The 20,436-nt window shown below is 46.1% G+C and overlaps 1 protein-coding gene across 1 annotated transcript in view; it reads right to left on the bottom strand.

The window, feature by feature from the left end:
* Positions 1–20,436, bottom strand: part of RASGRF2 (Ras protein specific guanine nucleotide releasing factor 2) — a 1,901,930-nt gene that overhangs the window by 224,674 nt on the left and 1,656,820 nt on the right. Inside the window, exon 24 of the mRNA XM_069224559.1 lies at positions 11,409–11,488. Within this exon, the coding sequence (XP_069080660.1) occupies positions 11,409–11,488 (80 nt within the window). The remainder of the gene's footprint in view (positions 1–11,408; positions 11,489–20,436) is intronic.

Raw genomic sequence — 20,436 nt, 5'->3', positions numbered from 1 at the left:
CTAGGTGATGGGTGCCCATGATTTGTGTTGGCATGCAGGAGTTGGTGTTGGGATGGGTGGGTTGTGCTGGTGAGACATTGTCAGGGAGGATGTGTGCTGGGGGGTTGGGGGTGAGGGTGGGGGTGTGGGTTGGCATGCTGGTGGGGTGGGGGGTATATAGTAGTTGAGATTGGACTTACCAGAGTCCATTCCTCCGGCTACTCCTGCGAGGCCCTGAGGATGCAGGATGGTCAAGACCTCTTGCTCCCACGATGTAAATTCGGGAGGGGTGGGTGGGGGTCCGCCGCCAGTCTTCTGGACCGCGATGTTGTGCCTGGAGACCATCGATCGGACCTTCCCCAGGTCGTTCCATCTTTTGCGGATGTCCTCCCTATTCCTGGGATGCTGTCCCACCGCGTTGACCCTGTCCACGATCCGCTGCCATAGCTCCGCCTTCCTGGCTATACTGGTGTGCTGCGCCTGCGAGCCGAAGAGCTGGGGTTCCACTCTTAGGATTTCCTCCACCATGACCCGGAGTTCTTGGTCCGAAAAGCGTGGGTGCCTTTGGGGTGCCATGGGGTGGTGTGGGTGAGGTGTGGGGTGGTGTATGTGATGAGGAGTGTGTTGGTGAGTGGTGCTTTGTGCTACTATGTGGTGTGTGTGATGGTGTAGTGTGCCTCAGTGTGTCTTGCTATGGATTGTCTGCTGTGTCTCTCTCTCCTTCTCTCAGTAATTAGGGTCGCAGGGGTTTGTGGGTGATGTGGGTGTGTGTTTTATAGTTGGTTGATTGTGTGGGAGTGGTGTGTGTATGTGTATCAGGTGTGTGTATTTCAAATTGTCCAATGTGGCTGTGTTTTGGTGATGTGTGTGTATTCTGACCGCGGCGGGGTGTACCGCCAATGAAATACCGCGTTTGAATGACCGCCGTGTGGATTCGTGGGTCGTAATGGCATGGGCGTATTTCTGTTGGCGTGACGGTGGAGGTTTGGTCATCTCCAGTTTATCGCTGCCCGCCGATGTGGCGGGCTGCAGTGGAGGACGGATTTTTGGAGGTTTGGCCGTTGTGGGTCAGAATGACCGTGGCGGTTGACCGCGGCCGCGGCGCTGTTATGGCAGTCTTATGACCGGCGGTAAGGGCATTTTACCGCCGAGGTCAGAATCACCCCCATAGTGTGGAGAAATTATGCCAGCAGTGGCTAAAATCATCCTCACTAGACGCAGTTAAAGAACACCTCAGTCTCCTGTCTAACTGACTTACAAGATTTCTTGTCAGGCCCCAGAACACCACGTAGGAAGCGTTTATTATATGCAGTATACAATGAAATTTAGAAACTTTCCCAACAAGATGCTGCTGCCCGGTTAAGGCAAATAGATCAGGAAAATTTTAAAAAGGCATTAGCTGTTGTGGATAATGGGATTAACACCTTGTCCGACCGGATATACACCATAAATAATATTGTCTCTTCTGCTATAGACATTATACAATCAGATATGTCTTCTTTATACCATGGACAGAGTCAGATCAGGTCCATTACACAGTTGGGTTGGACGCTTCAAACATTGAAGGCGGGCGATTTCCATGGCAGCACGTCAGTGCAAGGGAGATATTTTCTTCCTTTAATTTAACGCGACAACAACAACTAATGGCCAAGAAGGAAGCAACTTATGTCATGCTTAACATAGAGAAATTAGAAAAGTTGCCTTTTACTGTGGCCGAAATACCATCTGCTGAGTGGGTAATACATGGGGTTATTAATCTGCTTATTTCTACACTTCAATTCACCTCCTGTTTAAAACACATTCCGGGAGTCAGATATGAAAAGCTGGGAGATAGTTACATTTATGAGGTATGGGAGCTTCCCTTCTCATACAAATGCTTCAGTGGCATGAAACAAGTCTTTCTTAGTGGTAGTGAATGCGAGACGTCAGTCAGCCATTCAATGGTTTGTAAACAGCTGTCTTTGCATGGGGCATGTAACGCCTCTGCTGCAAACTTAATATCTGAAGGGAGTTCCAGTCCCCTTGATTAGACCTACGTTCCAGGTGCTTCCAAACGGCAGCTACGTCCTTCTCAATAGTGAAGGCTGTTGTGGCATGCGGGCCGGAATAGTTTACGTTGTTTCAGTCTCTAAGGTTGTTACATGCTGCGGGAACATACTGTTTCCCCCATTAAATTTAGGGAGGTAGCTGATATTTGGCCTTACATTGCTACTTCAAACGTGAATTTTGACAAGTTAAGTAGACTCAAGGCTTTATTTTTTCAAAACCATGTTGCCCTTACGTCTGCGCGCGAGACCTACGTACTTCAAGTGGCAAGGTCATCAGCAGAAATACAGTTCCTGTTAAATACGAATTTTCCGAGACACTTTGGTGAACTCGTGGGACGAATATTTAATGCGTCTAGTACAACTGGAATCGCACATTTTTTCAAAGCTGTTGGTTCTGGTTTCATTCACACCTTCTCCTCCATATTTGGTTTGATACCTTCAGCTATCCACTCAATTTTTGGTAGCATTTTTGGGGGATTTCCTATAACTTTGCCTTTATTAGCTGGCATTCTGCTGTTGCTGTTGTTTATACGCAATGGCTGTCCTACCACAAAGAGGAGAACCTCAGTGTTTATGCTCTCTCTGCCCTCTAAAATTGTCACTGTAGGCTAGTGACTAATCTTACCAATTCTCATTGGCACACTGGAACACCCTTATATTTCCCTTGTATATGGTACCTAGGTACCCAGGGTATTAGGGTTCCAGGAGATCCCTATGGGCTGCAGCATTTCTTTTGCCACCCATAGGGAGCTCAGACAATTCTTGCACAGGACTGCCACTGCAGCCTGAGTGAAATAACGCCCAAGTTATTTCACAGCCATTTTCACTGCACATAAGTAACTTATAAGTCACCTATATGTCTAACCCTCACTTGGTGAAGGGTAGGTCCCAAGTTACTTAGTGTGTGGGCACCCTGGCACTAGCCAAGGTGCTCCCACATTGTTCAGGGCAAATTCCCCGGACTTTGTGAGTGCGGGGACACCATTGCACGCATGCATTACACATAGGTCACTACCTATGTGTAGCGTCACAAAGGTAACTCCGAACATGGCCATGTAACATGTCTTGGATCATGGAATTGTCAAATGGTATTGGGAGGACAATTTCATGCATCCCGGGTCTCTAGCACAGAACCCAGGTACTGCCAAACTGCCTTTCCGGGGTTTCCACTGCAGCTGCTGCCAACCCCTCAGACAGGTTTCTGCCCCCCTGGGGTCTGGGCAGCCCAGTCCCAGGAAGGCAGAACAAAGGATTTCCTCTGAGAGAGGGTGTTCCACCCTCTCCCTTTGGAAATAGGTGTGAAGGGCTGGGGAGGAGTAGCCTCCCCCAGCCTCTGGAAATGCTTTGATGGGCACAGATGGTGCCCATCTCTGCATAAGCCAGTCTACACCGGTTCAGGGATCCCCCAGCCCTGCTCTGGCACAAAACTGGACAAAGGAAAGGGGAGTGACCACTCCCCTGACCAGTACCTCCCCATGGGAGGTGCCCAGAGCTCCTCCAGTGTGTCCCAGACCTCTGCCATCTTCGATTTAGAGGTGTTGGGGCACAATGGACTGCTCTGAGTGGCCAGTGCCAGCAGGTGACGTCAGAGACCCCTCCTGATAGGTGCTTATCTCTTTCAGTCGCCAAGCCTCCTTTCTCAGTAGCCAAACCTCCTTTTCTGGCTATTTAGGGTCTCTCCTCTGGGCTATTCCTCAGATAACGAATGTAAGAGCTCACCAGAGTTCCTCTGCACTTCCCTCTTCGACTTCTGCCAAGGATCGACTGCTGACCGGTCCAGGACGCCTGCAAAACCGCAACAAAGTAGCAAGACGACTACCAGCAACATTGTAGCGCCTCATCCTGCCGGCTTTCTCAACTGTTTCCTGGTGGTGCATGCTCTGACGGCTGTCTGCCTTCACCCTGCACTGGAAGCCAAGAAGAAATCTCCCGTGGGTCAACGGAATCTTACCCCTGCTAACACAGGCATCAAACATCTGCATCACCACTCCTCTGGGTCCCCTCTCATCCTGACAAGCGTGGTCCCTAACACACAGGAGCTGGGTCCAAGTGTCTCCAACAGTCCAGTGGCCCTTCTGTCCAAATTTGGTGGAGGTAAGTCCTTGCCTCCCCACGCCAGACAGTAATCCTGTGTACTGCGTGATCTGCAGCTGCTCGGGCTTCTGTGCACTTTTCCAAGGATTCCTTTGTGCACAGCCTAGCCTGGGTCCCCAGCACTCTGTCCTGCATTGCCCAACTCGCTGAGTTGAAATCCGACGTCGTGGGCCCCTCCTTTGTGACTCTGAGTCGACCGCTGTCCTCAGATCTTCGAAGTGCCTGTTCCAGTACTTCTGCAGGTGCTGCCTGCTTCTGCGGGGGCTCTCTGAGTTGCTGAGCGCCCCCTCTGTCTCCTCCTCCAAGGGGCGACATCCTGATCCTTTCTGGTCCCCAGCAGCACCCAAAATCCTCAGTGGCGACTCTTTCAGCTAGCAAGGCTTGTTTGTGGTATTTCTGCAAGGAAAAACTTCTGCAACCTTCAGCACACCGTGGGACATCTTCCATCCAAAGGAGAAGTTCCTGGCCCCTTCCGTCGTTGCAGAATCCTTGGCTTCTTCCACCCAGAGGCAGCCCTTTTGCACCCTCATTCGGGGTTTAGTGGGTCCCTGCCCGCCCCCTGGACACTTGCGTGACTCTTGGACTTGGTCCCCTTCCTTTACAGGTCCTCAGGTCCAGGAATCCGTCATTCGGGGTTTAGTGGGTCCCTGCCCGCCCCCTGGACACTTGCGTGACTCTTGGACTTGGTCCCCTTCCGTTACAGGTCCTCAGGTCCAGGAATCCGTCTTCAGTGTTTTCCTGGTGCTTGTGGTTCTTGCAGAATCCCCTATCACGACCAGTCTGTCTTCCTGGGGTAGTAGGGTAACTTTACTCCTACTTTTCAGGGTCTTGGGGTGGGGTATCTAGGACACCCTTACTGTTTTCTTACAGTCCCAGTGACTCTCTGCAACCTCCCATAGGTCTGGGATCCATTCGTGATTCGCATTCCACTTTTGGAGTATATGGTTTGTGTTGCCCCTAGACCTATGTCTACCTATTGCATTCTATTGTGATTCTACATTGTTTGCACTACTTTTCTTACTGTTAGTTACCTGTTTTGGGTTTGTGTACATATAATTTGTGTATATTACTTACCTCCTAAGTGGGGGTATCCTCTGAGATACGTTTGGCATATTGTCACTAAAATAAAGTACCTTTATTTGTAGTAACTCTGAGTATTGTGTTTTCTTATGATATAAGTGGTATAGTAGGAGCTTTGCATGTCTCCTAGTTCAGCCTAAGCTGCTTTGCCATAGCTAACTCTATCAGCCTAAGCTGCTAGAAACACCTCTATTCTACTAATAAGGGATAACTGGACCTGGCACAAGGCGTAAGTACCACAAGGTACCCACTATAAGCCAGGCCAGCCTCCTACAGCCTCCATTTTGAAAGCTTCCACCCGCCCAGTCTTAAAGACAATGTGCCTCTTGGGCAGTTCTTAGGGAGTTGACACAATTGTACACAGAAAAATTATTATTTTCATCATGCTACCATCCTGTCTGACAAGCTCAAAGAGAAAGAGTACCCTCCCAAACTTATAAAGAAATTAACTAAAGAGGGTTTGGTTTACCCCAAGAGAAAGCCTATTAGAGAAGAGAGACAGAACGATGCCAAAACAACTTGTTTGTGTATCTACATACTGCCCTCAAAAAAACCACTTTTAAAGAATTATACTACAAAAATTGGCATTTAATATCAAAATTTGACCCTACATTTAAATGACTTGTCTGTACTGAAAAATAATCAAAATATTGGCAAACACCTTGTATGGGAATATAATCCTTCAATGCCAGTGAAAAGCAATTTGAGGCAACATTGGAAGTTACCTCCTTTTGAAAGGCCCCATAAATGTAGGACGTGTCTCATGTGACCAAACAATTGAGGGCTCAGAGTTTCAGTTGGATAATATCAAATGGAAATATGTTGCATTCCAAATTGCAAGACAAAACAAAACTGCTTATGCCATTATTTGCCCATGTCAGAAACTTTATATCAGCAAAACAAATAATGAAATTAGATAACGGATCATTCAGCACAAATCATGAATTCACAGTAAAGTAACCTCAGCGCCGTTAGTTAACCATTTTGATGAAAAGAAGCACACAGAAAACTATTTGAAGTGGGTGGTCCTTGGGGATGACCCATCCTGACCCTAAATTCAGTGGCTTTGAAAGGTGTCTAACTCAAAGGGAAGCTTACCTAATTTTGTGATTTAATAAGGCCATATGTGGATTGAATGAGAGGTTAGAATTGCAAAATCTACAAATGTTCTTTTCAAATCTTTATACCACTCCTGGAGGTCCGGCCTGAATTTAATACCAAAAACTAAAGATATGCATGGGATTAAAGAGTGCAAAGGTATCACATATTAAAAGGAAGTCTGTAACCAAGATCCTATTGAAGGAATTACATAAACCAGGATCCTCCACTTGGCAAACAAACATGTTTAATAACAATGCATCTGGACCTGCCCTAACCAGAATGAAGCCAACTGCGCTATTAAAGCATGGGATAGTACAAAACAAGTTAAATCCTCCACTGAGTCTGTGAGGTCCAGCCTTAAATTAATTAAAAATATGTTCGGGGTGAAAGATCGTGAAGGAATCACATATAAAAAAAAACTCTGAGATGATGATCCTAATAAAGGACCTACACAAACCAGAATCCTCCACCCCGTAAAATAACATGTCCAACATCGATGCATCAGGACCCGCCTTAACCGACAGGAAGTTAACTGCGTTAATGTAGAGCAGGAGTGTATAGAAGTATTTGAAAAGATCAGCCACATCCAGACATATGCTGTTAGAAGTCTTGCTGACGGACTAAAAACAAGTAAGCTACCACTAATTCAAAGAACAAGCAATAGCGACCACAGCAAGTTACAAATGCATTGTTCAAGTGACTAAAATGTAACATCTCTGAAATGTTAGACAGTGAGGGAAGCAAACAACCACATTCAAAATAACAACTTGCTCATAAAAATGGTTTAAAGACAACCCAGAAGTAAGCGTACAGATTGGATCACTAGCAATGATTACGTAATGTTGGTCTTTGAAACATTCGCCTGTGCAATTAAAATGTATTTTTTTTGTTGCTTTTATGAAAATCCAGTAAGATAGGACGAATTGTTACAGAGAAGAAACTGTCAGCCAACAAAAGCTGATACATGAGACTGTTGCTTTAAATACATACCACAGCCTCGACTAGCTTGAAAATGACAACTGAATAAAGCAAGTAAGCTTTCAATTTGTCACGTGTTACAGGGTATAATTTAGGAAGAAAACTAAACTTCAAATGACATTGTGCCCTTTATGTCCTGGAAATAAAGGACCATCAAATTAAATCCTGGCAATACAATAACCGGAAGAAATCAAAGGCCAGTGAGCTCACTGCATGTCTCGGTGAAGAATAGGAAAACGGTGTTCATATTAACACAAAGCACCAATAAATCTTATAAGTCGAATTTCCACAAAGGAATAAATGTCAAAAAGTTTAAATCTGACTGAAGCTGGATTGTAACCATTAGTATTATTTTCCTTTAGTTTTTGGCTTCACAGTCTTACTAAAATACCGAACACATTTGGAACAGATGTTTATAAAAGATAAAACCCTGACTGCATAAGAGGGGTTGTAGCTATATCTAATATCCCCACATAACGGATTAAAGTGATACGTAGTATTTTTTTGTTTTTTTTTAACAGTTGTATCCAGTTCTTGGTCCTGAGGATGCGCTAAAACTATGGGGCTCGAAAAGGAACAGCACCACACATTAAAGAGTTTGATTTTCGTTTTTGTGCAGGCAACCTGTTAAAAAATAGGTGCAGTGTTTTGGTATAACTAACAAGCTGTTACAACTCCTGTTGATGCGTCATTTAAGGAGTATGCACAATTGAGCTAAATATGATACTCCTAATGTCCAGAAAGTTGTGAACTGCTACATTTTACATTTGTCACAAATTGTTTGGTTTTGAAACAATATAATTTATGCTTTTTGATACAACATTGAAATAAGATATGGGTTGTTTAACTATACCTGACATTGACTGATGGTTATGTTTTCTAGTGTATATGATATGCAAAATATGTAAAGACAAATGTTGAAGATATTCTATGGAAAGAGAATTTGGCCATACTAATTACATTCCTTGATCAAGTAATAATATTTTTTTGTATTTGTGAAATTGTTTCACACAAAGTTTATTGTTGTTTTTGTAGACTTTTAGAAAAGTTGGCATTTTTCTGACCTTATCCCTTTTGTGCCTGTGGCCTGGGTCACATGACTGAGTGTAAATGTCTGTTAGAATTACTCCCAGATAGACACACAATAGAGGGATTAGGCATTCCTGAAAGGGCCATCTGCTGTCAGGATAGGTGGGCGGAGCTGAGCACAGCCCCACCTGATACTGCATAACCTGTGCTCTGCCATCTCACAAGGTGTCTAATAACCTCACACTGTCAATGCAGCCAGCTTGGTACCAAAGCAGGCGAGTCAGGGAATTCCATGCACTTCAAAGCCACTGTCTAGAAGTATGTGTGTAAGATGAGAGTGTGTGAGTGTGAGTGTGTGTGTGTATGTGTCCTTTATTTTCCACTCCATGGTCTCTGGATCCCTTGTCCAGCTGGTCAGGAATCTTGGGATTGGATTCCCTTTTACAATTTAAGTAGTATTTTCCAAGATGCTGAGTTTCGATTTATGATTTTCCCCTTTTGGACCCAGTTTTCTCTTGGGTCTATCTCCTCAGTCTGGAGTCTCACTTTAGGATCCGGCTGATCTGATCCTGAAGACTGACATCAATACATTTTCACTTTCTTTCCCAGATTCTCTCTACTCTGCTTGAATGATGTGTCTTTTTCTTTTCATGAAAAATGTTTCTCTTCACCCCACTATAAAAGTGTAGGGTGACTTTTTCTTCTCCTTTGGGAGGATGTTTGCTTCGTTCCTTCCTTCCTGGTTTTGAGGGGGGGGGGGGGGGTCTGCTCTCTATGACCACTCAAGATGAAGTAGTCAGTTTGGTTCCCGTATTTTTCAAACTTTTTTTTAATTCTAAATTAAATAGGAAGCTGCATCTATGCATGAGGCTATTCATTTGATAACCTTTCTTCTGCATTTGCTTCATCCGGATTTCCTGCTGATTGACTCACAATCATTAACATCTGTAAAATATTACTGTTATTCCTGCTGCATTTGAGTGCTTTGATGATGATCACTGTTTTTATTAATTATGTCTGCTATTGTTGACCTCCCATTCTTCAGTTGTGCTCTGTAAGACATTTGCTGGTTTTCTTCTTTTAGTCCACAGAGATATTTCAGGTTCATTCGTTGCTCTTCCCATGCCTCCTTGTCTGGCTTGGCCTCTTCACAGTCCTCCTTCCCTTCATGCCCAAACCTGCTATGAGCCAAGCAAGGGAGAGGGGTGTGTGCTCGGTATGTTTCTCTATCTCAATTTTCTGCTGTAGAGAGTGGTATGTGTGTGGGATCTGTATTTCTATAATCATGTCTTTTCTTTCATGTCCAGGCCACTCTCAGGGTGTACTGGCTGGCCCGCAGCAGTCTCCTGACATTTGTATGGTGGCCCTCATTATGAGTAGCCCATAGTACCTGTTGTTTCCCTCCCACTAGATTAATGTTATAGGGGGCTCTAGCAATACTGGGAGAGTGGAATAACTCAGATTACAAATTTTGTGAGAGTAACATGAAGGGAATGGATTTACTGTCCCCCATCCCTGAATATTTTCCACCAGTCTTTAACCTGGATACTTTGCCTGCTTGCAGCAGGTAAAAACTCCAGCTGAAAAATGCTTCTAACATGATGTTCCTGCTAAAAATCCCAATCCGATAGCACTGGTATTTCTCATTAATGGTCTCATTAGCTTTAATGGGTAATATGTCTTTGTTCTCTGCATTTGTGTGTCTCATTCATGCCATTTAAATGTCTTCATTAGCTTGTCTTCCAAGAGACATAATGCCACCACTCTTAGGAAGGAAATGCATAAACTTTCAGTGATAGTTCTGACCTTCTCTCACAAAGGATTTGAAAGCAACATTATTAAATGCCAGAAGCACACAACCAGCATACTCTTTTCAAGCCTGGTGAAAGTTAACTTAAAATGACCATAAGAAGCATTTTCACCTATCTGATATTGAAAACTTTGCACCCTGCAGCTATTGGTGGGAATGAGTAAGCGGTCATAATTAAATTATGTATATATTTTTCTTGTTACACCCATCCTAATAGACACCCCTAGTAGACATGGTAGTTTTAAGTTGCGCTCAGAACTTTTGCGTCCAGCAATTCCAGATGCAGGAACACTGGACCACTTGTGATCTGGCACAGTGGAATCCCCTCAGGCAATACTGCTTTGTCACGTTTGTAATGAGGTCCCTAGTGAGTGTTTCTTAGATTAGAGGACTGTTGGACAGTGTTCAAAGAAAGTGACCACCTGTTAGGTTTCTGGTGCTGCTTTAATCCAAGGTTGCCCCTCTCTTTCCTCTAGATACCATGACCATAGAATGGAGATTCTGGAGACTGGGATGGCTGACAAGAAAACCAAGACCAGCAAGAGAATGTGGAAAGGTCCTTGATAAATGCTCATTGTCCCCGCTAGAGGAGTTGATCTCTGCTTCTTTGAATCATGGATGAGAGCTTGATTAGTTAAACCACTCCATACCTGCCTTTAAACTAACTACACTGTTATGTTGTATTCAAAGACCACTGCTAACAGAGATTTGGTGTGGGTCTAATTTCCCATAGACAATCAACAGGAACATTTCTGTATGTATGATAGAGCATGAAGGCATTGTTTTAGTGAATGATCTGCAATCCTACTGTTGAATTAGGCCAAGACTGAACAAGCCCTTGCTTCTGGAGTTAGCAATTTACAGCACCCCAGGTGCATTCATGCTCTTACTGGAGACTTCACTTTGTTTGACATCAACTAATGTTTAAACCAAAGCTGAAAATGTATAACTTTTTTCTGATACACAAACTCCATATTCTAGAACTGTTTATCATGTGGTCTCTTTAAGGTTGTTAATTGTGTTAAATGTCAAACATAATACCTAGTAGACTGTGTAACATCTGACCTGTAAAGCTTCCCTCCCACTGTAAGCACCCATGATTGATGTTTCCCATTCTTCTTAAAAAGGATCTGCACAGACCATCTAAGAATTGACATGAGGGCCACATTTAAAAAGAAGCAGTGAGCAAAAGTGAAATGACTACAGAACCATATTGCCAATAGAATGTGTAGAAAGGTTACAAAATTAACATAAGTTATACATAACGCAAATAGTTGGTAAAAACATACTTTTTTAGTGTTTCTCTGAGATTTTTAAATCTTCCTTCTGAAGATACCGTCTTTTGCAGTTTGTCCATAAGTGCTTTGGTCTAGAAAGAGAGAACAGAGGTGTATGTGGTGAAGTAACCCCACAGACAAAAGACACATAATAAGAATCACATAGCTAGCATCTTCTGTACAAATATGCTACAAAATACTAAACCATATTATTACACAGAAGCAAATACGAGTGGCAGCTGTTTCAAGAGGTTTCCTATTGCACTGTTTGAAAGATTAGGGTGAGATTCAGAGTTTGGGTGGTAAGGTAACATCGTCCAATGTCTACAATAAGCATCCAATCTAGAGATCGCACCTCTGGAATCTCCTCCGCCATCAGGACAGTGTAGTGAAGAAAATTCCACCACTAGATTCTCCTCTATATTTAGTACTTCCTCAGATAATCATTTGATTTTGTATTACCACTCATCTCTAAATAAAGATCTAGGTATTTAACATTGCATTGAGCAGACTTGCTGCGGGTTCACAGAGTATCTTCCAACTGTAGGAAAATGCAGACATACCATCCTACAACAATAAAATCATATCATAATGAGCATAAAGAACATGCTTATTGATAACTGACAAATCTACAAAATAAGGAAATTATTTATAAAACATTTATAAATGTAAGCAGAAGTGGTAGACAATTCAAGTTAAGAATGACATGGGCATAGTAAGGAATACATGTACAGGGAGGGCCTATCAACATTGTCTTGTTTTTTTCCTTACACAGAACACAAACATTTTACATGCAAATCAGTTTTTAACACATTTACAATACTGTGCACGAGGCAGAGGTTGTTTTTCAAAAGTATAAAATCAAACAGAAGCCCTTGCTGCTTATTGTTACTCGCACTTCAAAAAGTCAGTTTGAAAAAAACAGTGTAATATTTTCTTGATATCACCTTTGCGACCAATGATGTCCTCCTCTCTTATAGCATAGCTAAGCACTTTGATAACGTTGTTAGTCATATACATCATACTGATAGATGAGGTGGCTCTATGATGTTAGTTGCCTCAGCCGTAATCCTGTGCGCATTTTCTCGAGTTACACCCTTCCTACCAGACTCCTCTGGAAGACCCAGTGTTTTTAAGTTGAGATCAGAGTGTCTGCACCCAGTATTCCCAGGTGCAGGAACACTGGGCCGTTTTTGATCTGTAGAGTATAACCCCTCAGGCAATAGTGCTTTGTCACACTTGTAATGAGGGCACTAAGGGACAGTTTCTTGGATTAGTGGACTGGTGGACATTGTTCAGAGAAAGTGGCCACCTGTTTCTGGAGCTGCTCCAATCCATGGTTACCCCTCCCCTTCCTCTACGTACCATGACTGTGGAGAATGCAGTTTCTGCAGACAGATGGCAGACACAATTCCAGGGAAAATCAAAACTAGCAATACAATGTAGAAAAGTCAGTGTTAAATGCCCAATGGCTTCGCCTGGAGGAGCTGATCTCTGCTTCTCTGACTCATGGAGGGGGCTTAAAATCCCTGGAACACCCCAACGCGGCCATTTCCGTGTGCGAGTATGCACACATAACAAACACGTGATTTAATATTCATATTACATGCTTCCTGGGCCACAGAACTTTGGTGGGAGGCGGTTAAGGATGGCTAACAGGTCAACCAAGAGAGGCGCAGCTAAAACTTCAAATAATGGGGCGGAGCAATCCAATACAAGAAAATAGAGTGATAAATATGATTTTTAAACATATTGGTCACACCTGATATTATTACAACAAACAGGTTTTAGTGAAATTAAACAACGTTTATACACTACAGACAGACTTTTAAAAAGGTGATTTAGCAACTAAAAAGCAGCTTCTACAGACAGCACTTTTATACCAGCGTTTGCAAAGTTAGTTCAAGACAATACTCTTTTTGACAATTTCCAAAAATGGTCTTCTGTGAGATGACAATGAGCCCTTGAAATATTGTTAATTTTATCTTCAGCAAGGCAGTTTTGTCTGACTGTTGACCAAGGTATATTTTGCACTCTGCTCATCGTGCCATTGTTTGAGGCTGCACACCTGTACTTGTCCAAGAATATTGAGCTTGCTGGGTTAACACACCACATTTCAGGATGTTGTAACTGCCAAGTCTCAGGTCTGATTCCTAATTATTCTTCCATTGCTCCAAAGATTCCATAACTGAATGCGATTCAGTTGGCAACATTCCCATCTGCTAATTACTCTATCAGGAACCTGTGCTAGTCTAATCAAAATAAAATATTTTTGTAGCACCCCACAATGAGCAGTTCCCGTATGAGGTGGCTGAGTAATATCCATGAAGGAGGCTAGCAGCCATACATAACAATTGGCAAAAAAGGTAGTTGCCTTAGTTGTGGCAGGTGAGTAATGACACCCGAACAGAAGCAGTGCCTGTCAATAGCGTATAATACAATACCAACCATGATTTCAATTCGGTACTGAAGCCCCTGTACATAAAGTATAAAGTGTGCATTATGAAACATTTGTTATGCATTTCTCCAAAATTCCTTTGAGAAGCATGGCCACATTATCTGTAATGGTTGCTCCTATATATCTATACTAAATAATAGCAATTACACGGGCATGGGTAGAGAAAGGTCCAAACTTTAGTGGGGTACAAAGGGAGACACCAGGTACATAACATAGTTACCAGTATGTAATGGTAACACTGGAACAAGCAGAGCACAAAGCAGTGTTTTATTTTTGCAGTGCTTTTGTATTTCTATCCTAATATACCCATTATCATATCTTTGAGTTAGTCCTCTTTTGACAATCTTTCATCACCAGAGAACAAGAGACACAACCCATAATTTCTTCCCAAATTAACACCGGCCCTCCATTTAGTGCTTGAGGGCATGTACCATATATATTGAAAACCAAGATATGAGTAGAGTTCAGTTGTTTCTTAAAAAATGCAATAAACACCCAAAGGCATCTTTGCACAGAACTAATAACATCAGAAAAGACATGAGGATAATCAATAAAATATATGAATATTAGAAGACTTCCTTAACACATAATGACCCTCTATTTTCGGCAGGCCAAGACATAAGCCCTCATTACAACCCTAGCGGTAAATCCCGCTTACCGCTGTGCTGACGGCCGTTAAGATACCTTGGCCGCTGCGGAAATCCGCTACAGGTATTACAACCCACATCTTGTAATCCGTCACAATACAGACACCCACACGTTTGCCACACCAAAGGTCAGTGATGAACTGGCGATAGCAAAACCCACACCGTCACGCCAACAGAAATACGCCCACACTATCACGGCCCACGAATGAACGCAGCGGTCATTCAACCGCGGTAATCCATTGGCGGTACACACCGCCCCGCTCAAAATACACACACACTTACAAAACACAACCACATTGGACAATTCAAAATACACACACCTGATATACATAAACACACCACACACTCACACCGCTATAAAACACACACCCATATTACCCACAACCCCTTCAAACGATTTTTTTGGAAGAAGCAGAGAGAGAGAGAATAGGAAACAGAACGCCAGCATCCACAGGCACACAACACCATCACTCATACAACATCCATGCACCTCAAAGAACACACACCAACACATCACACAGCACAACTAACCTCACCTCACACATCACCCACACCACAATATGGCACATCAAAGGCACCCCAGGTTTTCTGAGGAGGAGCTCAGGGTCATGGTGGAGTAAATCATCCGGGTAGAGCCACAGCTATTCGGATCAAAGGTGCAGCAAACGTCCATTGCTAGGACGATGGAGCTATGGCGGAGAATTGTGGACAGGGTCCACGCAGTGGGACAGCATCCAAGAACACGGAATCACATCAGGAAGAGTTGGAACGACCTATGGGGGAAGGTGCATTCCGTGGTATCCAGATGCCAGGTAGCCGTACAGAGGACTGGCGGTGGACCCCCACCTCCTCCCCCACAACTAACAACATGGGAGGAGCACATCCTGGCGATAATGCATCCTGAGGGCCTCGCAGGAGTAGCAGGAGGACTGGATTCTGGTAAGTCAAATCTTTAATAATATATCTCCCCCACCCTAACTGCATGCTATCACAAACTCTTACCCCAACCCTCACACCCATCACCCAAACCCCCCACAGATACCCCACTATCACAATCCACACATCCCAAAACCAAGCCCTGCATGTAACACCAATGCATGGACAACCATCACCAAAGCATGTCCAGTAGAGATACTCAACCAGGCCCCAAAATCACCAATCACACAAGGGCCAAGACAATAATGCAAGCACAGGAGTAGAGGGTAACTCACCCATTGCACAAGATGACACACACAGAAACAATAACTATGCATTTACACCCCAACAGGACCCCTACCCAACGTCACTGGACAGGAGGTGCCAGACATATCCAGTCCCCCCACAGAAGAGGCCCACAGTGATGACAGCAGCTCTGCAGTGGCAGTGGGCACACAGTTCAGGGGACAGAGGCACAGGATAACAGGGAAGCTGGGAGGACTACTGTGTGACAGGGGAGGACATGCCCAGGGAACCCACTCTCCACAAGGCACTCTCCAACATCATGGGAGCATACCACCGTTCCCAGGAGACCATGGGCTTAGTACTGGCCAAGTTTCAGGAGACCCAGCGGCTGCAGGAGGAACAGTACCTGGGGACCAGGGAGGACTTGAAGTCCATTAACACCACCCTGGTCACCATTGCAGAGGTGCTGGCAGACATGGCCAACACTATGAGGGACACAGTGGTACACCAACGGGCCCCTGACACTAGCCTGAACAATGAACAGTCCTCCACCTCCGCCGGCGCTAGTGGACAAGAGGTCCTGCCACAGGAACAACAGGCCACCAGCACCCCACACCCTGCAGAAGGAGAACCAGCCCGCAAACGGTCCCCGGGATCCAGGAACAAGACAGAGAACATTGCCAAGACCCCGCCAGGAAATATGACTCTCCTGATTGTCACCCTTCTGTCCCACTTTGTCACCCTGACAACCTTGAACTGCCATTACTCCACCTCCTATGCCCCCTTGGACAATGCACCTGTGATACCAATAGACTGGACTCCACCATGGACATTCCTCCACCATCACCCCAGCCCATTGCACATACCCCTCCACTGAATAGCACTTAAATAAACACCCCGAATCACAAAATGATCTGGAGTCAGTCTGTACTTTCACAATTGTGTTATTACAACCACTCTGAAAAATAGCAATGTCAATGTTCATTTTCACATACCAATGTTCGACAGTTGTTGGGCAGCAGTAAACATAGCAGAAGGCAGAAAGTGGTACCCAGATCTGTGAAATGGAAAGCCGAAGTGAACTGTCAGGGTCCATACACAGAGGTAAAAAGGCAGGATCATGCAATGTCCTACTGTAGTCTGATATGAGAGGAGCAGTGCCAGTCTCTTACCTGTGTCTCACTGGAAGTATTGCATGATGATGTTGTTTCGGTTGTCTATATCTTCTTCTTCTGCCTCCTCTTCCTCACTGTCCACAGGCTCCACAGCTGCCACAAGACCAACATCAGGCCCATCCTCCTGCAGAAAAGGCAACTGGCGTCGCAAAGCCAGGTTGTGCAACATTAGCATGCCATGATGATCTGGCACACCTTCTTCAGTGAGTAGTATAAGGAGCCACCTGTCAGATGAAGGCACCAGAAGCTGGCCTTCAGGAGGCCGAAAGTCCACTCTATCATCCTCCTAGTTCGCCCATGTGCCTCATTGTAGCGTTCCTCTGCCCTTGTCCTGGGATTCCTCACTGGGGTCAGTAGCCATGACAGGTTGGGGTAACCAGAGTCACCTGCAAATATCGAGGGACAACTGTTAGACACACACCAACCCTTAGGGACTCTCCCATACCCAGACACCTATTTAAACTGTGTGGGGACCTTGGCCTCACCTATTAACCACACGCGGTGCCTCTGGAGTTGCCCCATCACATAAGGGATGCTGCTATTCATCAAAATGTAAGCGTCATGCACTGAGCCAGGATACTTGGCATTCACATGGGAGATGTACTGGTCTGCCAAACACACCAACTGCATATTCATGGAATGGTTGCTTTTGCGGTTTCTGTACACCTGTTCATTCCTGTGGGGTGGGTCAAATGCCACATGTGTACCATCAATTGCACCAATGATGTTGGGGATATGTCCCAGGGCATAGAAGTCACCTTTCACTGTGGGTAAATCCTCCACCGGAGGGAAAACGATGTAGCTGCGCATGTGTTTCAGCAGACAACATTCTGGACAACACGTTAGAGAACATTGGCTGTGACATCCCTGATGTCATGGCCACTGTTGTTCGAAAGGACCCACTGGCAATGAAATGGAGTACTGACAGGACCTGCACTAGAGGGGGGATTCCTGTGGGATGGCGGATAGCTGACATCAGGTCTGGCTCCAACTGGGCACACAGTTCATGGATTGTGGCACAATCAAGTCTGTAGGTGATAATGATGTGTCTGTTTTCCATTGTCGACAGGTCCACCAGGGGTCTGTATACCGGAGGATGATGCCATCTCATCATCTGCCCCAGCGGACGTGCCCTATGGAGGAGAAGGGTGAGCAGAGGGTCATACACCACATAGCTTGCACAAGGGTGTTTTGAACAATTGTGATGTAATCGGTGTGTGGCGCTGTCTGTCCGTATTTCTGCCCAAAAGTGCAGTGATGTAGTTAGTTGCCCTGCCATGTGGCCCCCTAAAATGGAGGCTGCCTGAGCTGTAAGGAGGGACAAGGGGAATTGAGGTAACTGCACTGGCGTTGTGCAGCGTCGCGGTAGGCAGACGAAGACCGCGGCGCAATTCAGGATTGGTTATCATTGGGCCCTATGGGTTCCAGGAGCCAATGACGATGTACGCCGGCGGTGACGGTACACACTGCCGCGGACGTAACTGCCATTTTCTATCTGTTCACTCACTTGATACCTGACCTTTAACAGGAGAGAACCTACACTGCAAGTGCTGCTGTGACCTGAGTCTGGAAGCCACAATGGCTACAGTGTCTGGGGAAATGGCCCCTGCCTTCACCGCGGAGAAGTTGGACAACCTGGTGGCTGGGGTCCTCCCCCAGTCCACGCTCATCTACGGTCCTCCAGACAAACAGGTGAGTACACTGTGAGAATGATGGATAGGACATGAATGTATGGAGTGGGGTAGATGGAAGATACAGGGGTGGGTGGGCTGAGGCCAGCATGTGAGGATGGTCAGTGTATGTGTTTCTGGGCCAGGGTGGGAAGTTGTGGCCAATGAGTGATAAGAACCAGATGGGGGAGTAAAATCCATAATTTTTTTCCTCTAGGTCAGTGCCCACCAGAAGAAGGGTATTTGGCGGGCCATCGCCAAGGAAGTGCGGACCCTGGTGGTCTACCATAGACGGAGCACCCACTGCCGCAAAAGGTGGGAGGACCTGCGCTGCTGGAGCAAGAAGACGGCAGAGGCCCAGCTGGCGATGGCCTCCCAACGTGGAAGGGGTGCCCGTCGCACCATGACCCCCCTGATGTACCAGATCCTGGCGGTGGCATATCCTGAGTTGGATGGGCACTTGAGGGCATCACAGCAGCCACAACGCCGGAGGGAAAAGCCACACCAACCCCCCAGCAAGTCTTCCTCCAAGACAAAAGAGGACAGTGCCAAGGTCCCAGCTTCGACTTCCAAGGTGGGGAAGAGACACAAGGCCAAAGGGAAGTCAGATCAGGGCACGGAGCCTCTGGGTGAGGGACTGGTGTCACCCCCTCTGCAAGACAGAACAGCAACCTGTACGGCGGTGGCCACCGCCGCAACCACCGCCACCGTCACCTGTACCACCACCTGCACGTCTGTTGCCTCTGCTACAGTCCCCAGCATCTTCCCCAGTGGGCAGCCGTCCGAGGCTGCAGGAGACGTCCTGCTGTCTCCCTCCACAGGTGCTGACACCTGCACCACCGGCAGCATCTCCGCCGCAGACACCGCCGCAGCCACCGCCACCTGCCCCGCAACGTGCCCAGCCAGTGCCACCACAGCCGACATCAACATCATCCCCACTGGGCAGTCATCCGAGGCTGCAGGAGACATCCTGGACACTGCACACATTACATGAGGCACCACAACCAGCACTGGCAGTACCAGCAGTTGGCAGGCTAAGTCATCGCAGGGTGAAGTGTGTCTCTGCCTCCATCGAGTATCATGCTACCTATTCCCAGAAAATCTCGTGGCTCAGACACCCAGGTGAGGGAATGGGAACTGCCACACCCCATGTGCAGCACTCTGGGCACAAAACCCCCTCCAGAACCAGTGGAGAACAGCATCCACTACCCCAGACCCTTGGCAGGATGAAGCACTCTGGGCACTAAGCCCCCTCGAGAACCAGTGGAGAAAAGCATCGACTACCCCAGTCCTTGGCAGGATGAAGCACTCTGGGCACAAGACCCCCTCCAGAACCAGTGGAGAAAAGCATCCACTACCCCAGTCCTTGGTAGGATGAAGCACTCTGGGCACAAGACCCCCTCCAGAACTAGTGGAGAAAAGCATCCACTACCCCAGTCCTTGGCAGGATGAAGCACTCTGGGCACAACTCTGGGCACAAGGCCCCCTCCAGAACTAGTGGAGAAAAGCATCCACTACCCAAGTCCTTGGCAGGATGAAGCACTATGGGCACAAGCCCCCTCCAGAACCGGTGGAAGAAGCCACCCACTGGAGAGACTGTGGCTTTGCACTCCCCAGGAGCAATCAGTGGGCAGACCACCCACTTGAGAGATTTGAGAGACTGTGGCTTTGCACTCCCCAGGACCAATCAGTGGGCAAACCACCCACTTGAGAGACTTGAGAGACTGTGGTTTTGCACTTCCCACCGCCAATAAGTGGGCAAACCACCCACTTGAGAGACTGTGGCTTTGCACTCCACAGGACCAATCAGTGGGCAAACCCCCCACTTGAGAGACTGTGGCTTTGCACTCCCCAGAACCAATCAGTGGGCAAACCACCCACTTGAGAGACTGTGGCTTTGCACTCCCCAGGACCAATCAGTGGGCTGAA

The sequence above is a fragment of the Pleurodeles waltl genome, chromosome 1_1 (assembly GCF_031143425.1).
Source record: "Pleurodeles waltl isolate 20211129_DDA chromosome 1_1, aPleWal1.hap1.20221129, whole genome shotgun sequence".
Classification (NCBI taxonomy): Eukaryota; Metazoa; Chordata; class Amphibia; order Caudata; family Salamandridae; genus Pleurodeles; species Pleurodeles waltl.
This window is presented reverse-complemented; position numbering and strand designations above follow the sequence as displayed.